Raw genomic sequence first — 27,562 nt, forward strand, 5'->3', positions numbered from 1 at the left:
ATTCGCGGTTCGCATTCATTGTGTTCGGGACAAGTTGCCTTGTCTTTTGTTACAGTTACAATTTCCCAACGTCAACAGTTAACAGCCGTTTGCATATTGCGCAACTGTAGCAACAAAGTGGCCGCAGGGCCTTCAAGAGCTCGACTTTTCCGACCACTAAAATTGTCGCTGGCTGCGCTAAAATTAAATGCTTAGTTGGACGACAACCGCCGATGACAGTTGCACAATGTCCGACGTCAGTCTTTTGTTTCCATGCATGTAATCTGTCCCAATGCGAATGTGCTGCTGCTGACTGAGTGGCTGAGGATGCGGCACCGCCAATTTACGTTGCATGCAACTTTGAGCGCTGACAACAACGGGCCAAAGGGTTGCGGTGTTCAAGGTCCAAGGAACTCGAGACTCTTGATATGTGATATTGGCCACCCAGCAAAAGATTTTCTTCTCAGTGCAGCCCAGTGGGCTGGCATATGAACATTTCCACGAGGGTGGCCTAATTAAACTCATTTAATTCCTCAAATTATCACGCATACGCAGTGTTGCCTGAGCTTAAGTAACTTATTTACAAATTATTGACTTTAATTGATCCTAATTCATTTTGGTAGTTATCGTATTCAAGATTAATGTTTTAAAACTATAAATATAAGTTTAAGTTTAAAAGGTTTAATTTATTGCCTTTAAATGAACCTATTGAATTTTGGTATTTATCATTTTCAAGATTAACGTTTACGTGGATTTATAATAACGTATTTGAAATTCTAAAAAAAATTCTCTTAACTCCTTACCTGAGCTAACTTGTTAAATGAAAATGCTGAAGTATTACAACTTAATAATTTTACATTCGCCTTTAACTCTGAAATAACTTAGTCCTTTAACTAGCAATAAGATCAAATTCACTGAAGGGAATAGGAAAACTAATTTTTCATTTAAGTGGGTAGTCTTTTAAAGTGGTAAATTCCCCTTTACCCGATATTCAATATGCCAACTGCTATCTTTCCACTTACAATCCCTTATTGTCCTGCTCTCCATCGCAATCAACATTTCGAGAAGGCTTTGCCGAAAGCTACACTCAATTACGCACAATGACGATGACGAGATGCCAACGATGATGGCCAAATTGCTGGCAATATTTTGCCACCAACCGACAAGTATGGGACGGCCGGCTGGGGTGACAATAGTTTAACAATCGGAAAATGTCAGGCCCCCAAAATGGCCAGTGGCTTGTCAGATTCAGATTCGGATCGTCGAGAGCGGGATGCGGAAAGCGGGGACCGGCTGCAAGTGCCAAAATTCGCCAATTATCGATGCTCGTAGGGACAGAAAGCAGAGTGCTGCAGCAGCGGCAGGCAGCATCAACAAAAGACACTCGCACTCGATGGGACAGGGCCGACAGAAGCCAGAAAATAATAAAGCAAAATTATTATCTGGCCAGAAATGTTTCAATAACAGGCAGCAGGGCTGGCATGGCAGGCAGGGCCACAGAAAGACACTGTGACAGGGAGCTCCGACAACAATGGCAGCCCGAGATGGCGAAGATAACTGTGGGCTGGGATTGGGTTAGGGGTAAATGTTTGGCTTCCTCAATTTGCGGCAGACTGTTGCCAATATTTCGCAATAAAACACCTCCAACCCCCTCCCCATGGTGGGCGCCACCGAGCGAATAAAAAAGGTACACGAGAGATGATGTGTTGATGGCAGATACGATTGGAGTACCCGCATCCCGGCATACAAATCGTCGCAGCACAACGATTGAAAAACACTCAGCAACTGAAATCGAGCTCAAGTAAGTAACTTTCCGTCGCAATTCCGCCTGCAGCAGATGCTGCCCATCTCGTGATGGTTTCTTTACCTAGTTTTTCTGCTCCTCGCTTTTTTCGCTGATAACTTTCAAATGCAATGCCGCAGGCTGTTATGGCATGGCAATAATGCAAAACACAACTGCGGGTGGTTTCGTCCTGTGGAGGCAGCAGCAAATTCTGACGTTCAATTTCTCATAAAACTTTCCCCATGGCAGCTGAAGGAACAACAGGATCCGCAGGACAAGCTGACGGAGAAGCTGACGGAGAGGCAAAATATATGACACACAATTCAAACTTGGGAATTGCATTGCATGTTGCTGAATTTTTGATAAAAAGCTCGAATTGTGGGCGGAATTGATGATGCCATCAGTTGGGAGATGCTCTTGCTCGTCAAGACGGAGTAATTCCAAGTTCCGATTCTGAAGCACAGCGAGTGCTACACTTTAACTTTAACAATGAACCCAAATTTTAACTATTTTTATGTTGAGTCTCGCAAAGCATATGAATAAAAATATCTACACATCATATAAAAATAAAATTAGAACATTTTTATATTTGAAAAACTTTTTAAAAATATAAATATAAATACATACTATATGAATTACTATAAAATAAATAGAACGATAAAAAAATCATTATATTGTTAATTGTTATGAGTTGAGTTTTTTTTTCTTTACTTTAGGTTTTGACAGTATCTGCGATTTATGTATTCTAAAAAGTTGCTTAAAAATTATACCTCTCCTTTTTAATAAGATTTAAGAAAAAATCCAAACATTTCTCCTTACCATTTTTATTTGAGTTTTTTTATCTGTAAGCCCATATACAAAGAGTAGTCAGAGGAGCACTTGCATTAAAATTAAAAACACTTCCTACCACGCCGGAAACAGCAGTAAAGCGAGCCGCAATGGCAGACCAAGCTGCTGTAGACACGCTCCCATTTACAGTTGTTCCAGTCAACCGCTCGAGGCAACGCACAACTTCCGGCCGGGATGTTGGCCATTTTGTTTTTACAGGCGTCCGTTCATTGTCGTTGTCGTTGTCGACGTCGTGGATTGGATTTGCGACCCAGTTGAGTCTCCTTGGGGCCGACGGCTTTCACGCATTTCACTCGGCTCCCTGGGGATCAGCTCTGACTGTCTGCAGAACGCTTTTGGGACCTCCTGGCTTAGAGGTGTGAACGATTGCCGAGAATCAGTGATTCACGTCCCCAAGCACATGAATGACAAAGGCCACCCCGAGCCCATAAATATGTTAATCATAATGAATTGCAATTGAAATTGCAGTGGGATATGTCCCAGGAATCATTTCTCTTGCTTAGCATACTTTTTGGGGCTTCTCCGGCTTAGGGCCGGCTAATTAACAAAACGGCTTTGGCAACTTTTAGTTAATGCACAACAGCTGGAATGGCTTCCTTAATGCGCTTTAACTTTAAGGGAAAACAACCAAAAATTTTAATTTTAATTAACCTCACTGCCAACGGCCATGTGACGCGCAAACCGCAGGAGGAGCAGACACAAAATTAAATAACTAGAAGGAAAAGAAGGCGGAGGGGTGAAAACGCAACGAGCACATCAGATTAAAAAGTAAACTTTTTAATAAAAATGATTTTGCATTTCATTTGCTTTCTGAAAATGAAGAACCTAAAAAAACTTTGTGGTAAAATTAAAAATACTTATTTATGCAGCAGCAAGAACAACACAAGTGGCAGCATAATATATAAATAAAATAACGAAAAGCAAAGAAAAGAAAAGGGAAAATGTTGTTTCACAGCAAATAATGAAAGGCGCTCATTGTGGTTAAAAAATAAAAAAATGTGGAAGGCAAAGAGCTGCGAATGCAGCCGAGAAAGATAATACATAGAAATTTATTTGTATATTACAAGCGAAGGGAAGAGCGAAAACAAAGGCAGCAACAAATTTGCATATTAGCAGCGGGACCGGCGAAAACTGTTCGAGGAAAATAAAAACTTGGCCCGGCCTAAACAATGCCCAACAAAGTTGCCTTAAAGATTTCAGGCCTGCGAATATTGTTTCCTTTATTTCCTTGCCTTATATTTTATTACTTCTGTTGCCTGGTAAATCACCACTAAAATTGAGTCCAAGACCAAGTCGGAGACCGAGTCCGAGTAAGTGAAAGAAACGGATTCACTGCAAATTAAACACGAAATTGAATTCTGCTCATCATAATTTCCCCAAGGATGCTTATTAGGCAGCCAAAGAAAGCCGGCTACAGGCAAAGCCCCAAAGAATTCTCACTCGGCGTTGTCATAAGTGCAACTGAGCAACTGGGGTTGCTGTTATTTTAAGATTAGGCCAAAGGGAAATTGACAAAGGGAAAACAACGGACGGAAAAGTGATCAACTATGCATAAACTCATCTGGCAGGTCGGCGGAAATTATGAGCGTAGTTGGGGGAATCGAACCAAAGAGGGAAACTTGAACAGATAAATAGATGTCAAAAGCAACACAGCTCCATTTCGTTTATTAGGGCTGGCAAAGCATCGATAAAGCACTTAAAATATCACTTAATATTTATTTATTATTTTACTTGTACAATTTAACATAGCAACACTTTAAATATAATTATATTTTTAACAGTTTCGTACACGCTATGGTATACAACTCGTTGATTTGCCAGCTCTACGTTTAAGCTTTTAAATTAACTCAGTAAAGAACAAATCATCTAATAGCAAAAGGCAACAAATGGTCCAATCATGGAAAAATATTTGCCAACACGAAACATATTTAACTCGGCTCTTAACCACATATATTTAGCCCGGAGCATGCCAAAAACCACGAGCAAACATGCAACCAACCAAAAAGAAATGTGAGGGGTGAAAGTAAACAGAGAAAATAAATAAAATAAAATAAAAAACAGAGCAGAGCACAACAAACTCCGAATGAATCCATTACACTTTGAACTCTCCCCTGCCGCGCGCCTTTTCAAATCAATTGAATTTGGACTTTTTGGCTGGAAGCGACCTAAAACTTTATCCCAACAAGACAAGAGGGGCGAGGCGGCATGAGTACACAATGCCAAATGCCGTGGCCATGGCCAATTATCAAACAAATAGCATGGATAAGAAAATTTGCTTGCAAAAGTTTTCCAGTTTTGTGAAAATTGAGGGTGTTGTGGGTAGGGAGGAATGGTCAGAGGCTACCGCTTACTATCGAAAATCAACGAAATAACTCCCAGGAATACAACAAAGAGGAGCGAGCAGTGGCCAAAAGTTTTCTCAACTCCCCACAGTATTTGATATAAAGAAACTTCGCATATAGGGGTTGGGATGGTTGAAATGGTTGGGTTGGAGCATAAGCACTTTGAGATAGGGATGGAGGATGAGCAACCCCCAAGCCTCTAATTGAAACCTAGGCAACGACGAGAACTTAAACTTTTGCGTAAAATGCAATTAAAACCGGCAGCCAAGCATCAGTTAGAGACGGATTTTTACTTAATCTTCTGCATCAGTCTGTCCCCAAAGCCCAAAGACCAAAACCATCTTTGCAGGGCCAAGTTCCAGCAGCAATTGTTGTTTGCGAAGGAAACTTTGAGTTCGGCCTAATGCAAAGGCAGGCCAATTCGAAATGTTATTTACGCACAACAAATTAGAACATCCCAGGCTGGCTGTAGATTTTGTCTGGTAAAAATTATAAACGAGCCGAGCCGGCACATCCGCAGGGCAGGTTACATAAGTTTTGATAACCAGCAGGCGGTTGGGGCAGAGGCTTTCACAGGGGGTTTTTAGTTTATAGTTTGCGGCTTTTAGATAATGCAAAAGTTGTAACTAGGTGCGGCCCCGAGGCGTCGAGTTTCCTTTGGCCGCCTCTCTCTCTCTGCTGTTCAGAAAACTTTCCGAACGATCGATAAGCAACAAAGTATACTGCCAAATTAAGCCAAGCGACTGCTGTTCAGGCTGAAGAGCCTTAATTAAGGGATTAGTTTCGCCTTTTGCAATTCTTTCCCCTTGATTTGTGGCCTGGCCACATTTATCATTATTTTGCCAAGCGAAAGCGACTCTTCGACCCAATTCTCTTGGCTTTCGGTCGAAATTTCACACTTCGGTACTCGCAATTGAAATAGAAATGCTAGGGGAAATGCTTGAAAATGCTATAAAAAATCAATTAATTTTGCACTTCGCACGCACACGAGCACGAGCAGAGAACGCTGGCAGCCAAATCGATTTGGGGGAAGTGGAGAAGCAAGTGTTGATGGTCTTGGCAGGCCACAAAGTCGAAAACGAAATGAAGACACATGTTCGTACAATAATATTGAACCACCGCCACCCACCAGCCAGCTAGCTCCCACTTTGAACAGCTTTCATTTCCTTTTGCAGTTCTGTGTGGCGGTGACTCAATTTTTTTTTGCCCTGAATGCTGTCTTTCGCTTAGGACGCTAAGGATCGAGTCACGTTTTAGGGCCCAAACAAGTCGGGCATTCGATTATTTGTTGACTAAAAAGTTTTCTTCGCCCATTTGTCTTAATAGAATTCTCAAGCGAGCGAAATTGGGTCGAGTGTTTTTCGCTCTCGTAACCAAGTTAGTTAGGATTACTCTCTTCGCTTTGGCTTTTCATTTTGCATTTAATTGCACATATGTCGCCTAGAAAATTATTATGATTGCATTAAGAGCCTGCAATTAGAAGAACTTTCCCGGCCAGGTGTGAATCAGTGTGTGAGTGTGGTTTTACCGAGTGAAGAAACTAAACTTATGTATCTCCCAACAGGTCAAAAGTGACAGTATATGAGTAACGAAAAACCATAATAAATTCAAATATTTCAACGCAACCAAACAATCAACAATCACACGCACCAACATAGTTTGGTTTTCTTGTTTGGGAATAAGGAACGAAAATTAATGAGAAGGTTGGCGGTGGTGGTGATTTCAGGGTGTTGGTATTTTTTTGTCGGGGGCTCAGGGCAGGGGGCACAACATTTGTCAGCTAAACAGAAACTACAAATGAATAGGCGCCTTCTACTCACTGTAGGGCTGAGGTCGTGTACCGTATAGAGGCTCCTGCAGTAATGGCGAGCGGCCATTTCCAATCTCCTTAACTGAAATGAGATAAGAGCAAATGGCAAACAGTTTGCGCGTGATAAATGTATCCACAAATTTGTTGAATTTCTGTTTGGTTTGGTATTGGTTTTGCTTTTTTTTTTTGTTGTTGTTGTTGATGTTGTTGATTGGTTGGTTGTTTGGCATTTGTTGTTGTTGTTGTGGTGTGTGTATCTGTGGCGTTGCTTCTTCATTTTCTCTATTCCGATTTATTTCCATTTTTTTGGGAGATTCCACTAAAAGCTAACTAGAAAAAACACCCATGTTTGTGTGCGTGTGTGTGTTGGATATCCGGTCAACCTCTCCAAGATGTGCGAAAGAAAAAAAAAAGAAAAAAGGTTGCAAAAAAGTTTTCCCAAACCGGGAATCGAACCCGGGCCTTCTGGGTGAAAGCCAGATATCCTAGCCACTAGACCATATGGGAGCCACAAGTGCGCAGTTCTCATTGCCATAGTTTTTCACTCAGCTTGTAGCCTCACAGCAGAGAAAACCCAGAAGAGTCATCGAAATGTTCATAAATAAAATTCACGCTAATGTTTGGGGTTGTTCAGCTGCTACCGCGTTATTCATTGCCTTGCATGCCAATGAATCAGTATTTATATAATATAGTAGAGCGCTAAAACAAAAAAAATACTAATTCCAAAGAGAGCAACGTTGGTGTAGGTCAGTCAAACAAGCTATCAGAAATAAAACAAAGAAATAAAACTCAGAAACTCACGCTCGCAGCTAGCTTATATAATACATTTAATGTGGATTAATTTATGACAGCCACACACAATTTTAGCGAAACGAAATGGACATCGATGAGCCATACGTCACGGACCAAGATAAAAGGCAACAGACCCATAAATCAAGCGCTTTCTAAGCAAGATTATCGGGAATTAGGTATTAAACATAGAATGATAGACGCCATCTAGCCATCTAGAGAATTCATTAATATGGCCACTCGAGAAGCATTATATGGCGAATTTGGTTTTTCACACGGGTTTCAGGGCCAACTTCTAGTGCACGGCCTGACCAAAAACCAGCAATCGCTCAATGGCGACCCCAATAACTGCATGCACCACCTCTAATGGCCCAACGAGTTGTTCAGAACCTGTTTAATTTATTTATTTGTTTTCGTTTGCCCCACTATTTTTCGCCGAAATGTTTGGCCAGCGCAATCCAATTAATTTTTATGTACAACATTTTGCGTTTGTTTTATTGACTTTTTATGGTTTAATGAACTAACGATTTACATCGATCGGCAGGGTGGAGAAGTTTATTTTACGGCCTTGGGAAATCAAACCAAGTGGATGCTGAACTATTCGAGAGAATAATGTTCTCGACAAGTTGAGATTTAATTAATTGTTGTTGTTCTTATGAACTAGACTCAAGTACAACCGTACATATCATAGGGTGGTAAACTTAGCTGATATTTAAAAAGAGAAAGTTTCTTAAGTCGTGCTGGGCTTGGACATTTAACAATTGCTTTGGGGCTGGATCTGACATTGCACTTAAAAGCTATGAAATGGTTTGTAGTTAGACATAGAGTTAGATTAGAGTGCTTCAACTGACTCACCTCCGGCACGGTCGCTGTGTAGTCGACGCCTCTCATCTCCATACCACCTCTGAGACCGGCCGGGCACAACTAAAAACGGGGTTTCGGTGCCCGGCGGAGGGAACTACATACATTAGATACGATAGTACCGATACCGAAAGCGATAGCGATACCGATAGCGATACCGACCGACTAATACCACCAGCGTACATACAACTCTCTCTACAGGCCCCGAAATCAGTAGCAGTAATAATACGAGTATGGTAAGGGCTATGGCTGACATAACTTTGAACAGATCCCAATGGTAAATGTTTACCTAGTCGGTTTTATTTTTTGGTTTTATTGATTTGATTTTTTTTTTTTTGTTTTATGTTCCGTCAATAAAATTGTAAATTAAATAAACTTCAAGTTCGAATTGAAAGCTGTGGTTCATGGTATGATAAATAGAACAAAAAGTATATGTATATATTATACATGAGATCCAACACAGCAGTTCTATATGTGATTCGCATTGGAGTTTTATCGCGATTCGTCGGATTGTCTTCGGTCAACACATCAGGCACAGCAACAACCACAATTGGCAACATACTCGCTCAAATGTATATCTCCGGGTTATTCCGATATCGATTTCAGTTTTATGCAACAAAATTCAAAAACTTTTGCAACTTGGGCCGCCAGTCAGGGCGGCACTTAAACAACAAGACATTTCAAGGATCTGTTCAAGTACGACTTCGCTTCATAACGACTACTAATTGTTGGGGTTGTATTGGCAGTTGTACTAGTAGCATTAGCAGTAATAGTAGTGCCGGTAGTATCTTTGATGGAGGTATCTGAACACTGGAGCTTCTGGGCTCCATTTTCGTGGCGGCGCAGCGCTGCTCCTGTTCCATTTCCATTTTTTTCCGCCTCCGTATCCGTGATATACGTATCCATATCCGCTTTTCCGCCGAATTTTCCCACTTTTCCGCTCGCTCCTCGGCTGCATCTTCAAGTGCAACAACAACAGTGCCTTGCATCTCCCCTGCACACAGACAAACACAAGCGAGATAGAGATAGATAGTAGATAGTGTTGGTTGTGATTTATTTTGATTTTTGATAGTGAGAGAGAGACAGTGAGAATTCTTGCAAAATTTTTAGTTTGTTTCTGCGAGTTTCGTTTTTGTTGTGATGCTTGGTCCTGCCCAAAGAGTTATTTTTAAATACATATATCTATACATTATTTATATATACTTTTTTTTTCTTTTTCGTGGTTTTTGAATTTTAGTTTTATTTTTATTTGATTTGATTTGGTTGTATAGATTGCATAAAATTTAATGGTATTTCAAAAGAATTGAACTTTTCTTGAATTTGGTGCATTCTTGCTTAGATTTTAGATATTTTTTATTGTTGGTTGCATTCTGTTGTTGTTGTAGCTGTTGTTGTTGTATTTATAGTTATAAAGTAGTAGTAGGTTGTTTTTCTGTAGATGTTCTGGTTGGAATTCTTGTTTTTACTTGGGGTAGAATATATATATATATATTGATCTATACAGATTCGTTTCTGATCTGGCACTTATTTACGCACACAGAGACGCACACATACACAACAAAAATTGGGTTAGTAAGGTTGCAAGGAGTATGGTTATTGGTTATCGATAATCTGTTTTTCTCCCGATTCTCATTTTGTCTTTCGATTGATTCTAGCGTTACCCTCTGGTTAGTTAGCTGGGGGTTAGCTAGTTAGATTAGTTTGGATAGCTTGGCAGGCAGGGCAGGCAGGTGGGTGGCTGGTGGGCGGGAAGTAGTAGATGGTAATAATAGTAGTAGTTGGGACCGACGCAGTGGATTCTAGGTATGCTACTCATACGTTTCTAAGCTTTTTCCGTGTGTTGGTGATGGTCGTTATTGTTTATCGAAACCGAAAACTGTTATGAAATAAAAACAAATCATTAAAAATGGTTAACAAAAATGCAGTCAAAATCAAAAGGTAATATTAGTTAGTGGTGAGTTAGTTGATTCCTCTCCGATCAAGTTTTCCATTTCTTCTGCTCGATATCTTTGATTCTTGGGTACAGAGTGCAAGAGAGAAGCTTGTTGTTCATGGTTAATTATGTTTGCGTTTGTTGATTACGTTTTTGCATATCGGTTTTTGTAGTTTCATATTGTATTGTATTTATTTTTCATTTTTGATTCTGCTTACTTCGTTACTTGTTACAAAAAAGATATTGGAGCAAACTCGGGATCAAAACTCTTTCTTGACCTTTTTTTTGTTGCTTGATGTGGCTGTTGTTTTACTTGTGTTGTGGTGATTATTTGTCTTATAATACACAATGTTTTGTGAGTCTTGTTTTTTTTTTTTTTTTTGGGTGGGATTCGTTTACATGTTTTACAAGTGTGGTTCATAGTTGATTTTAGTAGTTTTAGCAATAAACGATTCTTGTTGGGTTAATTGTTTCTTCGGCTGTTTTTTTATTTATTTAGTTTTAGTAAGACGCATTTGGTGTGTTTTTGTTGTAGTTTTTTTTGTTGTGTTCCTTTCTTATTGATGGTGTGGTTGTTGCTGCTGGTTTCTTGATAAATGGTTGCGATTGGTGTCGACAGGATAAAATTGATCTGATCTGATCTGATCTGAACTGAGAACTAAAAGTTTCTTTTTTGTTGTCACTTTATATTCACTGGCACAATATATTTTGTATAACAAAAAAATTAAAAAGAAAAGCTAAAGAGCTCTGAAGAGGCTCTCTTATAGATTTTTAAAATTTCCCCTTGGGTTGTCAAAGATATGTTGTTCAGGAGTGGTATTCGTATGTTACGCTAAGCTAGGCTTAAGCTAAGAAATATTATATAGTATCTAGACCCTCAACGAGCCGTGTATGTTCGTATACTAGTAGAGTAGGTGATATAATTGATATGAATGATTCCGTGCTGTGGTAATGTCTTAGTTTAGTGTGGGACAAGAACTAAAAAGATCAGGCAAAAGGTCAGACTGAAATCAAGCGTTTGCATTAAAGATATTTTCTTATAATTAACCAACCGCAGTCAAAACAGAGACTCAATCGTTGTGGATAATGCTAACAGAGCCAACGCACCCACAGCCCATTCATCCCAATGGGCAATGGACACTCTAAATGTGTGGCTTAGCCAAAAAGTTGGTCGTTTCCATTATGTGGGCAGCAATAAAAGCCATTTTAATTGGTTCTAAATGAGTGAGGTCCACGCAATTGCACAGACAAGACATAATACCGCACATAAATGTGGGGAGACTTGTGGGCCAGGAAGGGTTTCTGCAAATAAAATCCTATATCAGATCGGGGGCACAAAGGCCAAATTATTCACACTGATTACATGAAGTCCTCGCTCGGTTTGGCATAAAATATACCATGCTGGAGAAGTAAACCGTTATAATTACGATGTATTAGATGGGCGGACCAAATGACAAGCAGCTACCCAATCGCCGAACCATCCACAGAAACACACACACATACAAAAACACACAGATATCTGTATACTATATAAAAAGCTCTTATGCAGGCAGCATATGGAGGGCACTAAAAACAAATTGGGGGTCCAAAATAGCACGGGGCTCTAGATAAAACGAAAATAATCAGCAAGCAGTCAGGCCAAAGGACTCGCAAACAGACACTTGCAGAAATTGTAGTGTCATAAAAATAAATAACCCAAAGGCAGCAAGCAGTCGAGGGATGTGGCGTGGCGTGGCGATGGGGGCCAATGTTGATTTAGGATAAAGTAAGCAACAAAACCGAGAGTTCTTCGATAGCAATTTAAATAAATAAGAACGAGCCTTCGAATATCTATCAAGCCATAATTGAAATCACTGGGAAACCGAGTTGCCAACGTGATTTGCATGCGTGTTAGTGCGAGTGTGTATGAATAATTTATGCGCATTTAATTCGATTGTTGTGGCAGAATCACAAGAGGAAGGAAGTGGGCCAGGGAGATGGTGTCACCTGCCTGGCTGGCTGGGGTCCCAACATAATTTAATCATAAACATAAAATAGTTTTGTCATGTTTTATTATTCAACATCCAGAAGGGAAAGGGATGGAGAGAGGTCCTTTTTAATGTCCTCCAGTGCGGCTCCTCATCAACCGCTGGTGTGTCCCTTGTTGCGGCTTTCTTTTTATGACATTTGGCATTTCCCTGCCCCTTTCCTTTGTGTGGTTTTATTTGTGTCCCGCCTTTTATTGAAATTTTTTTTGTAGCTACCAAGGTAGCAGAGTTCCCTGACTTATCCCTGTTCCACTTTCTATGATTGTTATTTTGCTGCTGTTTCCGTGCATTCGGAAATAAAATAAATAATGACTGCCATTACGGTGCAGGTTTCGGTGGGAGGAGTGGGAAAAACGCCCCAGGGGAAAAGTTTTTCATGGGCCGCCTACTGACATTTCTGTGGTTAATTATGGCCACGTTCTTTGTGGTTATCTGAGTACGCAATCAAAGCCCCAAACTGGATTCTATTAACGGTAAGGGTCGCCCATTTTTCTAAAGCACTTACACCACATAAAAACTCCAACCTTCTGCACAATTTCAATTTAGCAGACAAAAGTGTCTCTAATCAATTCCAGCAGGCAGCTATTCCTCAGCCACAAGACCAAATTAACTCGGCGACAAACTATCCGGCAAAACGAAACTGTCACTTGGCATCAGGCGGTGGAAAAATCGCTTGAAAATGCACGTAGGTTTGTCAAGTTGCAGTTGTGGGGTAAAAAAAAAAGAAAAGAAGAAAAATCGAACGTCCTTGAGCCAAAAGTGCGCCAAACCAACCAGCCAGAAAGCAAAAACAATTTGCGGGCAAATGAAGAACAAGCAAGAGAGCATCGCGTGACAACACGAAGGCAAATAGAGGCTAGAGACTACTGATGAGCTGCAGGGATCCATCTTGGGTGCCTGCCGGAGGCGAAGGGATAACTCCGGACGGAAGACGCAGCCACGCCGGATGACAGCGAAATGAGTAGAAAATTAACAAAACGCGCATAGATAAAGGGCAGGGGGGGTGGAAATTCCCCGTGAAAAATATGCACAACCGTGGCGGTTGTCAAATGCAAATGCTAATACAAATTTTCGGTGTGTACTTGATGAAGTTTCAGCTGCAGCCGGAGCAAAAGCTTCCTCGACAGGATGATGGTCCTGGCGAATGGGTGGTTGAGCACTCAAGTCAACTTGTTAAAAACTTCTTCGCTACTTTAGACGACCAGCAGCAAGCCAGCCATCCAGCCAACCAGCCATCCACTCATTTCGAATGCTTTTTTGGAGACTCTTGTTTACCCAAGGCGACGGTGTCCCCGTTCTCGTTCTCGTTCACGTGCTGGCATTTGTATCGATTGCCTCGAAGACTCTCCTTTCGTCCGGAAAAGGTGAGGGAAAGCCACGACGGACACAGGAACGGATAGTTGCAGAGGGGCGTGGGGTTAGAACTGGGAAAAGCGTCGGGGTTGAGCGCAAAATCTTATGCAAATATTATGTTTGCATTTTCCACTTTATATTTAACTTGCCTCACTTCACTTTTTGTTTTCGTTTGCTTCGTCGTTGTACTTTGTCGCTTGTTATTGTTGTTAAGACAATAAAGAAGTCGGGGCGAAATTGACGTGGAAACTAAAATGTGGACGTGGATTGTCACTTGCTACGATTTTAATGAATTCTATTGATTTTACTCGGCAGCAGTTCGAGAGTCCTTTCATGTCAATCGTCCATTCTTCCAAGAAAGTGGGTGAAAACTATCGGTCAATGGGTGACACAAGTGGTGGTCATTTAAATAATGCATATCTATAAAGACGATTAGGCTTTATTTTTAACTGAAGTAAAACACCTTTCATGAAGGTCTCATAAATGTTACGTATGTATGTAAGAAACTTTGTTGAATACGATTTTATTGTATTTGCACGTCCCCTAATGGACCTTGCAACAAAATTAACCTTATAAAAACTGATGAAATTGAACGTGGTTACAGAATTTACTCATAATCCATTAAACATCTTAAGGGCCTTATTTTGGATTATCTCTCTGTCTTTTAGTTACTTTTTTTAATGCATTAAAAGAAACTTCCATTTATATCTAAAACGAATTTCGTAATAAATAGGATTAACTCACAGAAAGACATATATTTCGGAAGCCATTTAAAAAGCAATCCTTTCAACAAATCCTTCAAGTACAATTCCATCACAAGCTTCACCATCCACAATGGAGATGAAGGGGCCACCTTCGACTCGCTCCTCTTCGACTGGAATCGTTGGCACAGTTGCCTGTTCATTATATTGGACACAAAGATAGTGCCGGGCCTAATTTGCAAGCTGGCAACACCACCCACGCCCCCGTAATGTGCCGACAATGAGGCTGTAGCTACACATCTCCGCCCACTTATTCCTGCATTTCATGGAGGCGGTGCCAAGTTCATTCAGTTTTCCCATTCATTGATGGCAGCCGGGCAGCAAATGGTTGCAACTCGGTACTGTGGGAAAAACAAACACTGGGATTGCGGGGAAATGGAGGCTGAGGATGCGGCTGGGATGTGGCAGACTTTTGGCCTCCAAATGGAAATGGCAATACAACAGGGCGGATGATTGCTGTCGAGGATCAGCCAAAGTTTGTGTCTGTGTCCAGGGCAGCAGTGCAAAAGAAAAATAAAAACCTGGAAACTCTGCTCCAACTGGCTGTCTGAGTTATTGTGGCTTTGTGTCTGATGCTGCTGCTGCTGCAGCTGGTGTTGCTGCAACTTTGGTTGCTATTGCTGTTGTGGCAGCTTTGACACTTGGCAGCGTTAATAGTGCGTTGGCCTGCCCAGGATCCGCTGGTGGCTTAGTTTGTCGGCCTTTTGATGTGGCCTCTCGTTTGTCGACCTTTTTCTTTTTCTCCAGCAACAAATTGCCTAGGCGGCACAGACAGCGGCAACAACAACGGCCACGACAACGACAACAGCGACAAAATGTTGACAGTGTCGCCTGGCTGTCTGCCGTGAAACAGCCGGGCAAAGCATTTAATTTCATTTTTATTCAAAGTGAAATACACAAATTAAAAATGGCATTTAATGCGCAACTTTGTCGCCCGTCATAAGCACTGAGACTTGTGAAATGCGAAAAATGTTGCAGTGGGGGGGATCACTGAGGGGACGGTGGTTTGGAATGGGCGTGGCACAAACAGGTGGCTATATATTTCAGCTGGCTGTCAGTGTGTGGGCCTTAATGTTTGTTTGAGCATCTCAAGAGTGTCGTTAAATGCTTGATTTAATGAGTTCTGGGCATTCGTGGTTGTGTGTGAGTATGTGTTTTCTAGATCGGAAAAGTTGGTTAATGGCAGGAGGCAGGAGATGGTTTTCTGGGATTAGGAGACCGCTAGGAAAACAACTAAAGGTGATGCACAGCCTAGGAAATCACGCATACGCCACGTTCAGCCGCCTCACAACGCAAACTAAGGTATACATTTAGCAAAGAGTTACAAAGCCAAAGAGTTCTAAAGAGGCGCATGTCGGCATGCTCCAGGGTTTTCCAACTTTTTGGACGCAAAAAGCAATTAACTCTTTGTGTTTTCTTGGTGTCTCTCTATGTATGTGTGTGTGTGTGTGTGTGTGTGTGTGTGTGTGTGTGTGTGTGAGTGGCGTGGGCGTGTGTGTGGGTGGTGTCAATGCGCGTGTCTATGACAGAGATATAAATGTGTATTTTGGTGTCTGTGTTCGTGGGTGGGCGAGGGTGTGGGTGCTCGAGTGTCGATGTATCGGTGCATCGCTTATCGACTAGTTTAGAAAAAGGTAGTAAAAAATGTGAACGCACTTGGTAGAATCTCACCTGTGCTCAGCGTATAGTCCCAGCTGGTATCGGGTTCATTCTTGTACACGTTCAATTTCTCTGGCTGCAATTAAATAACGATTGTCGCTGCACTCGTAATTGGTTCAGTTAGCGCCGATCGATCGATCGATCTTACCTTGGCATAATCAATTTTTAGGGTGCAGCAACCGGCGTAGATGTCGGCTCCATTTAGATTCTCGCGCGCCCTTGTAGCCGCATCCAGATTATCGAACTCAACCATAGCCTGGACTCCATTCTTTTTGAATATGACAATGCGCAGCACTTGTCCATGTGGATGACAGATTTTGTGCAAGACATCCTGAAATTAATTGACATCGGGCGAGAAATTAGAAACGAATGCAATTAACTGGATTGTTATGTCTAAAAAATTGTATTAATATTTAAAAACTTATTTACTCAACAAACTTAATAAAATAATTTACTATTTCAGAAGTCCCCACCTAATATATTGATACTTGATGCTTGCAATAAGTCATAAAAATACACTTGTTTTTTTAATTTTACTGGTTTATAGTTCGTAACAATTATGTTGGGGTTTTATATAATAAAAAATAAGATTTTAAAACCTTACAATTTTTAAAAAGATTTATCTGCGAGTTAGAATAAAAGTTATAGAAATAAACTATAATTTTAATTTTTTATATGTTTTATGTCGGAGTATTTTATTCGAAAACATTTTTTCCACGTGCATGTTTTGCTTTAATCAAAATTACAGGTGGTTAGAAACAAACAAATAACCATTTATTGCCAAATTGATCAAAACAGGGTGAATAATTAATTGGAAATAAATGAATTTCCATTTAGTTGCTAACTCTTCGGTTTCAAAATGACCATTGTGGACAATTTCACTTTGTTTGGCTCCAATTTTTGTTGTTTGTTTGCATTTGTCTGGCATAATTGGAATTTTGCATTTCGTTGGCTAACAGAGTTTGTTCCTTGTCAGCCGTGTGAAGCTCAAGAACTCATTAGCATAATTTAATAAGCACTTTCCGCTGTACTATGCAAAAGAAATTTCCCAATTAACATTCATAAATTTTCGGAAATTACGTTAATGAGTTTTGAGTGTGCTGAAGTGAGCCTGCCAGCAGCAAAAAACCGGGGCGTGTCAAGTCTAGGCCAACAAGAATGAAATAAGAATACCTCGGTAGCAGCGTCTGGGAATTGATGGCAAATTATAATGAGCATTGGCCGTTGGCATGGAAATTTATGGAAAATTTAAGCCGCCAAATTCTCCCTCTAACCACGCCCCAAAACCCTTCCCCCCTGCCAAATCTGCCAGCGCCTTCTATTTATTCATTTTACAAGCGAAATTTTCGCAAGACTTCGGTGGCGGTGGGTGCTTTTTGGTTGCTCAGAGGCCGTAATGGGTTAAATGTTCAATTTGTTGTTATTCCCGCACCCTCGAAAAATGGGGTAAGAAGAAAAGTGGCAAAGCGGCTTTTGTGTTCGCCTATTTTTTGGGGAGCAGCAATGTTTTGTTATTCATGAAATTCATCGATAAGTCTCCGGGCTCATGAAATTTTGAATCTTGTTGAAAACTTTCAACATTGATTTGCATTAGACATGAGAGAGATGGAGGAAAAAAGGCGGTTGCAGAGGGTAGCTACTTGATTAGATGAAATTCCATCGAATTTTTTAGGTCTATGCAAAGGCCCAGAGGCAAATTGTTTGGGGCAACTTTGAATTGGGGGATAAATGACTTCTGGTTATATTTCGTTAAGATTGTTAAGTGCTGCGAAAGCATGACCATTTTCCATAATGGTTTTATTAATGACCTACACAGAGCCAAAATTATGAAATGAAAATCGATGACCGTTAATTTTCGTAAGAAACATATTGGTAAATCGGTACACATTTCATTTTAAAATTTTTTCCTGTAAATCAAAACCTTAATCAGTCGTCATTAGAATGTTGTTTTGAATTCTTTCTTTGTCTTACACTTCCTCACAAGTAATATAACTGATAGTCATTGTTTGCCATTATTACTTAATTATTAATGCAGCTGTCAGCTATGCTCTTTCTCTCCGAAACCAATTTTTTTTGTTTATTTTTCACCCCACTTCGCACACACTTAACACTTTTCCCGGCCCCTCTCGTCTGTCACTATCAACCGCAAAAGTTTTCTAATTAGTTTTTGTGTGCTCAGTGCGCTTTATAGTTCTGCATTCTGGCCATGGAAATACAGGAAAACAGAAGTGCCAGCCAGAGGAAGTAGACGGAAAGTGTGAGCTGCTAAAAGGAAATGGAGTGGGAAGTGGAAAATGTAAGAGACAACGATTCTTTTTTTTCTGCTCCCCTCATTTTCATCTGGAATGACATTTTACAATTCGTTGCAGGCGATGGGAGAGCTGCGTTTAATGCGCTTTGCCAGAGGTCCTGCTGCAGGACAAGAGTCGAAAATGGAAAAGTCAACGGAGGAACGTCAGTGGAATGGAAAGGAAAGCAGCGGGAAACTGGGAGTCTGTCGCTCGATGGCGCACAAAATGTCTGCAATTATTGTAAATAGCACAATCATCGAGCAAGTCAAGAGCGTCGCATCCTCGAAAGAGAAGCCGGAAAAAGGAAGAAAGTGTGGGTGGGCCAGGAAAAAATTACTCCTGCTTATGAGATCAGCTTATTGAATAAATGAGGCGCGTGCTCCAGCACTTTCGCTCCGCTTTTCCCTGTTCGCCGACGGGTTGATGGCCATTGGGCATGTAAAAGGAAAGGATATTCGAGGCACTGCCCACTCATTGTTTGCCGGTAATTTGAGTCCATTACGTGAATGGCAATGGAGCTCCAGAGACGGAGGGCAGTTGAATGATGGAAGCTGATTAGAGCAGCTCCTCGGGGAATCGTCAACGTTCAGGGGAAGTGTCAACTCTCGTGGGTCCTCGATTGATAAATTGAACAAAGCGGTGCAAGTAAGTAAGGCTGGGATCTCTGGAATGTGTGGTTTGTATTTACACTGAAAATTTATCTGAAAAACTTAAAAAACAATAAATAAACAAAATTTAGTAATTTTTATTCAAACACAATCAAATAAAAACAATCAAATTTATGTCTGCCATATTACTGAACTGTTTCTTTGTCGTTTCTATTTACATCAAAAACGTCGGAATATTTCCATATTCTTTCAATAATTAATTTTGCCAAAACTAAAATGTACAGTTAGGCATTTAAAAAATAATAAAACCAAGCTGGTAAATATGTTATTTTTTGTGCTTGTAGTTACACTGAAAGCTCCATAAATATTCCAATAATAGTTCAACTTTTAATTTAGCAATCAAATATTTTCTAATCTGCAGCTCAACCAAAAGATTTTCATAAAATTGGCAAAAGCAGAAACATTTTTTTAGAACTCAGATGATATGATGAAAAGCTGGCTGCAAACAAATAAAAAAGTTAAACATTTCACGAGCTGTTGAAATTAAAAAACTAATCCGCAAGAAGGCGAGAAGAGAAATAAAACTGCAAGCAACGAAGGCGGGGAAAAAAAAGTAAAAACAAATAAACCGAAATGAAAGTATTAATAAACCAGTGGGGGAGGCTGGATGAGGGGTGCGTCGGTGGGGGGATATATAGCGCGACTACTGGTCATTGGGCGAGCGAGGAACAGTTATTTAAAAAATAAGAGCCGGGCTTGCGCGGCGATACATACGTAAAATTTTATGCGCACTATAACTTGTTCGAATGGCGGGCCCCCCAAAAGAACAGGACGGAGCGAAAAACGGACAGCCAGCAGAAGCGGGAAAAATAAATTAATATTTTATCTAGAGCAGAGATTCGCTTGCACTGGCCACGCCCCCACCTCCGCCCCCGCCCACTGCTATGCATTTTGTTTTGCCGTTTTATGGCCATCATCAAAAGCGCATTAAAATTTTACTAAGGCGTCATGCCGGAGGGGTTGATATGAAAACGACGGAGGGGCGAAGTTGGTGTTCGGCGGGGGTGATTGTCCAGGCGTGCTAAATATTAAATCAGCGCAATGCCAGCAACACAACAACAACCACAACTTCGGAGTAGAAGAGGAAGCAGTCCGCCGAGTATACCGGGAAAACATTTTAAGCGGCTTTCCGCAGGTCCATCAACGTCCTTTTCCATCCGTATCACTTGGCCCCACAAAGGACACAATAATGCAGGAGGCGGTCGGCGGGGAAATCGCATTAATATTAATAATAACGTGTGCTTAGTTGCGATATCAAATCATTTTGTGGTCTGCTATTGTCTTTTCATTTTCCACTTTTATGAGGCTGACATTTTAGCAGTTGCCGATAGCTCGGCAAAAGCAATGAAATCATTGTGGTGAAATATTACCAAGCTAAATATAATTCAAAGTAATAAAAAAAAAACGTAGGTTAGGTAAATTGCTTATAGCTTGCCTAAGAATACTACAACAGCAATATTTAATACAAACAAATTTTAACATTCAACAGAATAATACTACCTTATTAGTCCTCAATTGAATGTTATTAAATCCATTTCAAACTACAACTATTTATTGATTCCTGATTAATAAGTCTGAAACAAATATTTTAAATATTGGCATCGAACTATAAAAATCCCCGATTAGACTTGCAAACGTGTTCCTGTCGAGGAGTTCGAACAATTGTTATGGTTTGTTCAGAAGCTGAGAGTCATTGAACCAAATGCAAAAAGAAGAAATAACAAACGCAAATTGGAGTTCATTCGCCTTGCAATTCCCTGTTTTGGTTCTCCCCGTCGGATAACCGCAAAATTCAACAAGTTTTTCGCTCGCCGTTGTTTTTTTCAGCATTTGAATTTCTTATTGACCCATTTCTTCAGGGCAAATCACAAGGCGAAAGAGTCGAAGCCCGGGCCCAAAACAGAACCCGAACTCGACGTCCAAAGCCCATTTAAACCGGTTTCCACTCATTTGCAACACTTTCTGGCTGCAGCTGCCAGGGGAAGGTCGCTCCGCGGGGGAGGGGGTGCGGTGCCTCTTGGCCAAAATGCAAAATCTCCTGCCCCTCTTGCAAGTGCCGTTAGTTGTTAGCCAAAAGCAAGACAAAGTGAAAAAAGGAGAATCGCGGCCCTTGAGAAGCAAGTAAGTTTCAACAACTGGAAAGACGGGTTTTTTTTATGAATCTTTCCTTTTTTTATGCATTTCCTTTGAGGGAAAGACTTTGCGGATTTGTTAGAGCCGAAAGTAAAGCAGAAGAAGGAAACAAAAAAAATTAAATCCCGGCGAAAGCAAAATAAATATCAACACGGATTTGCCGTTTTTTTTCACTGATTCAATTTTATTTATTTGCGGGCAAATATTTACAGCCATTGATTGTGAATCTCTTTTGCTGGTGCTTTATAAAATTAACATATTGCAGCCGTGTGTCAACATTATATATATATGTTATATTCTTAATAACTCGATAAACAAAAACATTAATTTATGCTGAAAGCTATAACCTTGTTTTGACTGGGCGGCAAACACAAATCGCAGTGCAAGCCAAATGAAGTGTCGCATCAGCAAAACTATTTACAAATATCATTTCGATTTTCATTTTAATTTCCATTTCATTCTCATTTCCATTTGCGTGCTCACGCTCACAACCCCCATTACTCCTCATCAAAAGCACGGCCAAATTAGCATAATACAAATTATCAAAATTGAAAAATCGCAGAGGCATAAAATATGCATACATGCGGCTGGAAAAGCTGACGTGACGACTGAAAAGGCAGGGGAGTTGCCAGTGTCGGGTGGAAGGCAAACAGAAATAGAAAAAATAAAGCGAAAAGCAAATTGGAAAATTTTTGTGTGAAAGTGACCGTACGGAGCATGCAACAACATAGCTTCGGTGGAAATTTGATGCAAAGAGAAAAAAGCCGAGATAAAGAGACACTTCCGGCGGTTGAAAATGTGAGCAAAATGTAAATGAGTCAAAGATGAAGATACTAAGCAGAGAGGAGAGCCAAAAGTGGCGGAGGTTGGAAGGCTGAGTGTCAGCTATAAAATATTGCCATTAACATTTAATTGAGGCCTCGGCAAAAGGGAAACTTGGAAAACTGTGACGGCTGTGAAGTTGTTTTTGAGAGCCATTGAGAACCCAATGGATGCCTCAATTAAGTGCTATGCTAATGGTTGGTAACTAAGAACCGGAATTGTGAAGGTTTTTTATACAAAAACTAAATGCAAAAACACTTTTAAGTTTTTCGGACTGCTGGAGGACAAAACAAATATATTTCAAGGAATATTAAAACGAAAACAAAACCTTTTTCAATAGATACTTATTTCATTTCATGCTGATAGCCGACAAATGGCTTTTCTGAGAAATGCAAAAAGTTTGTCAAAAAGATCTGTAGCAGGTCCTTTTGAGAAATAACTTTCTTAAAATTACAAAATATTTTGGAAAGATTTTATAGCAGCTATTTAGTGTTTTTTGCAATGAAAAATGGTGTTCTCAAAGAAGAGAGACCCAAGTTTAGAAAAAAATAACTAAATTCTAAAACTCTAAGTCCAGATTTTTTAGTTGTATGGTTTTCGTAAGAAACTAATTGTATCAGAATTTTCGCATGGAAAACATTTACTTTATTTTAAAGAAGAAAGTAATTTAGTATTTTATTCATTTTTTGTGTTTCAATTACCGAGTTACAGCCAAACAGTTTTCTGTTTAAGGTCTGGCACTGGCAAACAATTCGGAACTCGATTTCTTTTGACAAATTCGGTGCTTACTCTTATCGCACCTTAACGCAGTGCTTAAGTGGCCATTGCCGAGTCAGAAAAGAGGCTGCTAATTTTTTTCAAGCACCCTTCGCTCGTCCCCTTACGCCCGGCTCCACAGTTTCAGTTTTACAACCAATAAAAAGATTTTTATGACCACAAACATTAAAATGTTCAAATTGAAAATAAGCAGAAAACAAAACACGACACACAAAGCAACAAAATCGGAACATGAAAGGAGCGGGCCAGCTCCAGGGGACACGAAAAGTGGATGGAAATGGGAGGGAGCACGGAATACATTTTAAACCAAATTTATGTGGCACAAAGGCAGCGCTGAAAGCTAAAGGAAGCGGAAGTTGGGAAACCGGGAGATCCAGGAGGTAGTGGGAAAGGTTACCGGTGCCAGCTCCTGTCAGTGGCAAACAAAAGTCCAAAGACGCAGCCCGCTTAATGTGTGTGTTTGAAGTTGGCCAACAGGCTAACGCCCAAAAAGGGGGAGTGGCGGCTGCCAAAGGACGAAGACAATGCTGGGAAATTACCAGAGCACAAGGGCCAATTCGAGCATGAAAATGTAAACAAGACGAAAGGAAAAAAAGAGCGAGCAGCAAAATCCAGGAGAACGCAGGCGAAATGTGTGTCGCAATTGGTAAGAGGTGTACAACGGGGCGGATGGAAAGCGGCTTGAGGTGCACAACGGGGCGGATAAAAAGGCGGCGCTGACAGTGCCGCAAAAAAATCAACAGTTAGCCAATGAGCCTGAAAGTGGCAGAGAGGATGGCAACGAGAAAACAACCCGTTAACATGAAGAGAGCGAGACGGAAGCAGACCTGGGTAACGACTTGGGTGGCAGCAGGTGGTGCCTTAAATCCACGTGGGCCCTGCCAGAAGTTGCACAAGACAATTATAAACGTAATGGCAACAACAGTTAGCCAAAGCAGAAGACCAACAAAGGCAGAGTGGATGGAAAAGGTATCGTTAGTGAGCAGCAGCTGAACGCATAAATTCTGTTTAACAATGTCAGAGGGGGTGGAAAACTGGGAAAAAAAAACCAGGGAAAACTGGTAAGACGCTGCGAGCATCGCGTAGGTGTTGGTCGTTAGGCTAAAAAGCTAACGCAGATAATGTTCGTCCAGCTATTGCCCTCTCTATCTCTCTTTCTCTCTCCCCGAACTATATAGACACCCTTCTCTTTCTGCTGGTGTACACAGAAAAATGTTGCATTAAAAGAAATGAAAGTGGTGGGGGCTTGTAACTGTGTCAGGGTTGCAAAGGATTGCAGAGGAAATTAAAAAAGGGGAATTGGAAAAGATGTTTTGGGGCAAAGGCAAAGACTCGAAGGGAAATGGGAAAAGTTAGGCAAAAGCAAAGTGCTTAGAAGAAATTGAGTATACTGAGATTATAGGGCCCCATCTTTATGCAAGAGTTAAAATGAGAAAAAAAGGGGCATGACAAAGATATAATGGTAGATAAAAGAAGCAATTAAAGCAGTAAATAAACGAAAGTAAACTCATTAATATGTGTAATAGAATTGATAATTATTTTTAATTGAGTTGTTAAGCGATAAATGTCAAAACCAATGATTTGTGTGTTTGGGATTGGAATGTTTAAAAAGTATTTGTATTTTAGATTGCGTCTTGCCTGTCTTTACATTCTGTTATAGTAACTTAAGTCAATATCCCGGATACCGCAAATCGATTTGAAATTAATGCAACTCGGCAACCCTGTCTAAGTACACTTATTTCCACTTCTTTTTCCGCCTGCACCTTATGCAATTGTGGCAGTAACTTCTCGAGCCCACCCCCTGAGTTACTATGGAGGAAGCGAAGAAGAAATTAGCAAGCAAACACGAGAAAAAGAAATAAATAAAACCAACGACAGGCAGACACGAAGGCAACTGTGGGGGATGGCAGTTGGCAGTAAAAAAGGATAAACTGCGAGTGGATTGTGGGTGGCGGTGGGTGGATTCGTGGTGGAACGCAAGCCACACAAGCGACGTGCTCCCAACACTTCTTGAGTAATTCATAGAAAGGTCGTAAAAGTCGAGTCAAAGTAATTATGCCGGGAAAAAAGGAAGCGAAAGGAGCGAAGTGAAGCCAGGATCCTGAATTCAGGACTCAGGGCTCAGGATTCGGGATCCAGGACCCGGGCCATTTAGGTTGTATGCAAGAGTTGTTAAGACAAATACACGCTCACACAAGACACACACATCAGACGAGAGTTGCGTTAATTGAGTGGGCCGCGCATGTGGGCGGCGCCTGTCTGATGGAACATGGACGGGGGGCGTGGCTGAGTGGGCGCGCTAAAGTGGCAGCCGCTGCCTTGCACCTTCACCTTTGCCTTTCAACGGCGGCATCAAGTGGCAAAAGCCGCAGAAGTATGCAACAATTTTCAGCAGTGGAAGGCCGTGAGCGGATTTAACCCGGGCTCCGCCAGCGTAAAGGTGTAATGAATGTGCCTGAGGCGCTCCTTTATATACGGCATTACAATTCGCCTTTAATTGCTGAAAGCCCACAAATTACAAAAAGGAAAGACGGATGGGCTAATGAAACATGCGGGTGTAAGGCAAACGAAACAGAATTCTCAGTGGATATGCAAGCGGAACTACGCTGTAGCCAAGGTTCTTATTTGCATTCGAAGCAGCCAGAGGATAATGGACTTTTTCTATGGGAGTAATAAAATATAGGCATCCATCTTAAAGCATATACTTTGAGATGGTTATGCGTAATCTATTTGTATATCTACCCTTAATTAATTTTTATCAGTTATTTAAACCCACTTATTAATTTTTTTAATATAATTTGCTTTTAATTAAGAAGAAATATGGTCAATAAACTTCATTTTAGGTAATAAACGAAAATCTGAGAGTTTATATCAATCGTGAAAACAATATCAATAACAAAACTTTTCAGCTATAAATTCTCCCGTTAAATAATCGCCATTTAATTCTCCGCAATCTAGCATCTAGCAGGCACAGACATAATGCTAACTGATTTTGTAATCGATCCATCGTCATTTCAATCCGAGTGCGGCAAAGGGTCATAATTACAGCTCGTCTTATTAACTATTGGGCATTAGTTGCATTTTGTGCAATTAGCAGGATTCAATGCACAGCCATCGACTTGCCAACTGGCTCAAGGATACACACAACTGCACAATGGCGTACACACTCGTGCATAAATGCAGCACCCCATTGACATTAATTGAATGAACCAATATGGACAGTTAGTTATTGAAACATGTCAGGATAAAAGGGGATGAGCTGCAGGATGGTTGGGTGGTGCTGGGTGATACAGGGTGGTGCTGGGTGGTGCAGGGTTGTGCAGTGCGGTGCTGGATGGGCAGTTGGCTAAGCAAACTTGTCGCAAAACGCGGAGCTTGGACAAATGAGAGAGCAGCCATCGATGACGAATGTGTGCATGTCGGAATGGCTGCCAACTTGACTTGCCCGAAAGAGATATCTGCGAATGGAATTGCCTTGACACATGGCATTTGACAACCCAGAAAAATAAAAAAAAAAATTGTTGTGAAGCGTGCTTCAAGTTTGACATATTGGATTCCTGCAAACGAAAGCCGATTTCCATTCGGCAGATCCTTATTTGCCATCCCCCACCCCCTAAAAACTACCCCCTGAACCAATCATACTTCAGCCAGCCTTTGTGTGCTTATGCTAATGTGCGTAAAAAGCATGCAAATATCCTTGGCAAGGAATAAATCTGGGGAAAATTAAAGGCAGGCGATTGAATTGGTTCACATGCTTCACAGACTCCTATTTTTTCTCCCATTTTCTCCCTCTTCTTTTTCGCCCCCCTGAGATTGTACCAATGGACATCCTGTGGTGAGAGCTGCCAGGTCCACGATTCATTTCCACGCCGCATATATGAATATAAATGCTGCATCACCATCAGCGCCTTGTTTTTGTTTTTACTGCCGCGCTGCGGTCGGAAAAGCCTCACGCAGAAATTGAGTTATAATATGGCCAGCCAGAGCCCGAGTGGGTGGAGAAAGTAGCGGGTGTCATCCTCGCCGCTTTATGTGCATGTATAGCATACATTTTGGGGCGCGTGCATCATTTAGTTTGTGCTTGCCAGTGGGCGGATGGAAAAATTGCAAAATGGCCAACAAAAGCAAGAGCAGCCATGGCCAAACGCTAAATAAACTATGCAAGAAATTTATGCAAATTTTATACAATGCTCAAGCTTTTAAAACTGACTACCTAGACTTTTGTTCACGTAATGGAGGCGGAGAATGGGTCAAATCGGTTGTGGTGTTTTCTTGCTTTGGGTTGTCTATCGCCATAGGACTTACAGTCAGGGCTGAAACTGATTACTGGCACGGCCAGGAGAAAGGCGGCAGAAAATGGGATTATAAAATACTGATTGCAATAAAGCCACAAATTCGTGAAGAATGGGCAACATTTTTGGGGTTGTTTGCGAAAATAGTATCTGTAGCATAATACAAAATATTTGTTGGCATTTTATTTTTATTGTAAATGGAATTTTTGATTCACACTTTCACTTCAAAAACATTTTTAACAAGGTTAATGTCCAAAGTGTTAACATCCAGGATTGTATATAACTGTAACAGACATGAAAATATTTTGTTTGTTTTATCCAATCAGCATTTTTACTTATTTAAATTTTTCTTACATCTTAAGTTTAAAATCTAAACATGACAAATGTTAAATTGCTTTACTTAACAAAAGGCAAGCTGCTTTTCTGATTTTTT

General features: G+C 40.8%; 1 protein-coding gene and 1 non-coding gene across 28 annotated transcripts in view; both read right to left on the reverse strand.

Moving 5' to 3' along the window:
* The window catches only part of LOC128254852 (heterogeneous nuclear ribonucleoprotein L), a 102,809-nt gene that overhangs the window by 31,057 nt on the left and 44,190 nt on the right, over window positions 1–27,562 (reverse strand). For 9 of the 27 annotated variants that reach the window (XM_052984167.1, XM_052984166.1, XM_052984170.1 and 6 more), the window contains exons 4-6: window positions 16,295–16,477; window positions 16,159–16,222; window positions 6,795–6,845 (exon numbers count right to left, since the gene is read on the reverse strand). In XM_052984167.1, the coding sequence (XP_052840127.1) occupies window positions 6,795–6,845; window positions 16,159–16,222; window positions 16,295–16,477 (298 nt within the window). Of the gene's footprint in view, window positions 1–6,773; window positions 6,846–8,407; window positions 9,408–16,143; window positions 16,223–16,294; window positions 16,478–27,562 lie in introns of those variants that run through there. The other 18 variants (XM_052984185.1, XM_052984188.1, XM_052984173.1 and 15 more) reach the window with 9 other exon arrangements.
* Window positions 7,199–7,270, reverse strand: Trnae-uuc (transfer RNA glutamic acid (anticodon UUC)). The gene has a single exon. It is a non-coding gene; the product is annotated as a tRNA-Glu (tRNA).

The sequence above is a fragment of the Drosophila gunungcola genome (genome assembly GCF_025200985.1).
Source record: "Drosophila gunungcola strain Sukarami chromosome 2R unlocalized genomic scaffold, Dgunungcola_SK_2 000006F, whole genome shotgun sequence".
Taxonomy (NCBI): domain Eukaryota; kingdom Metazoa; phylum Arthropoda; class Insecta; order Diptera; family Drosophilidae; genus Drosophila; species Drosophila gunungcola.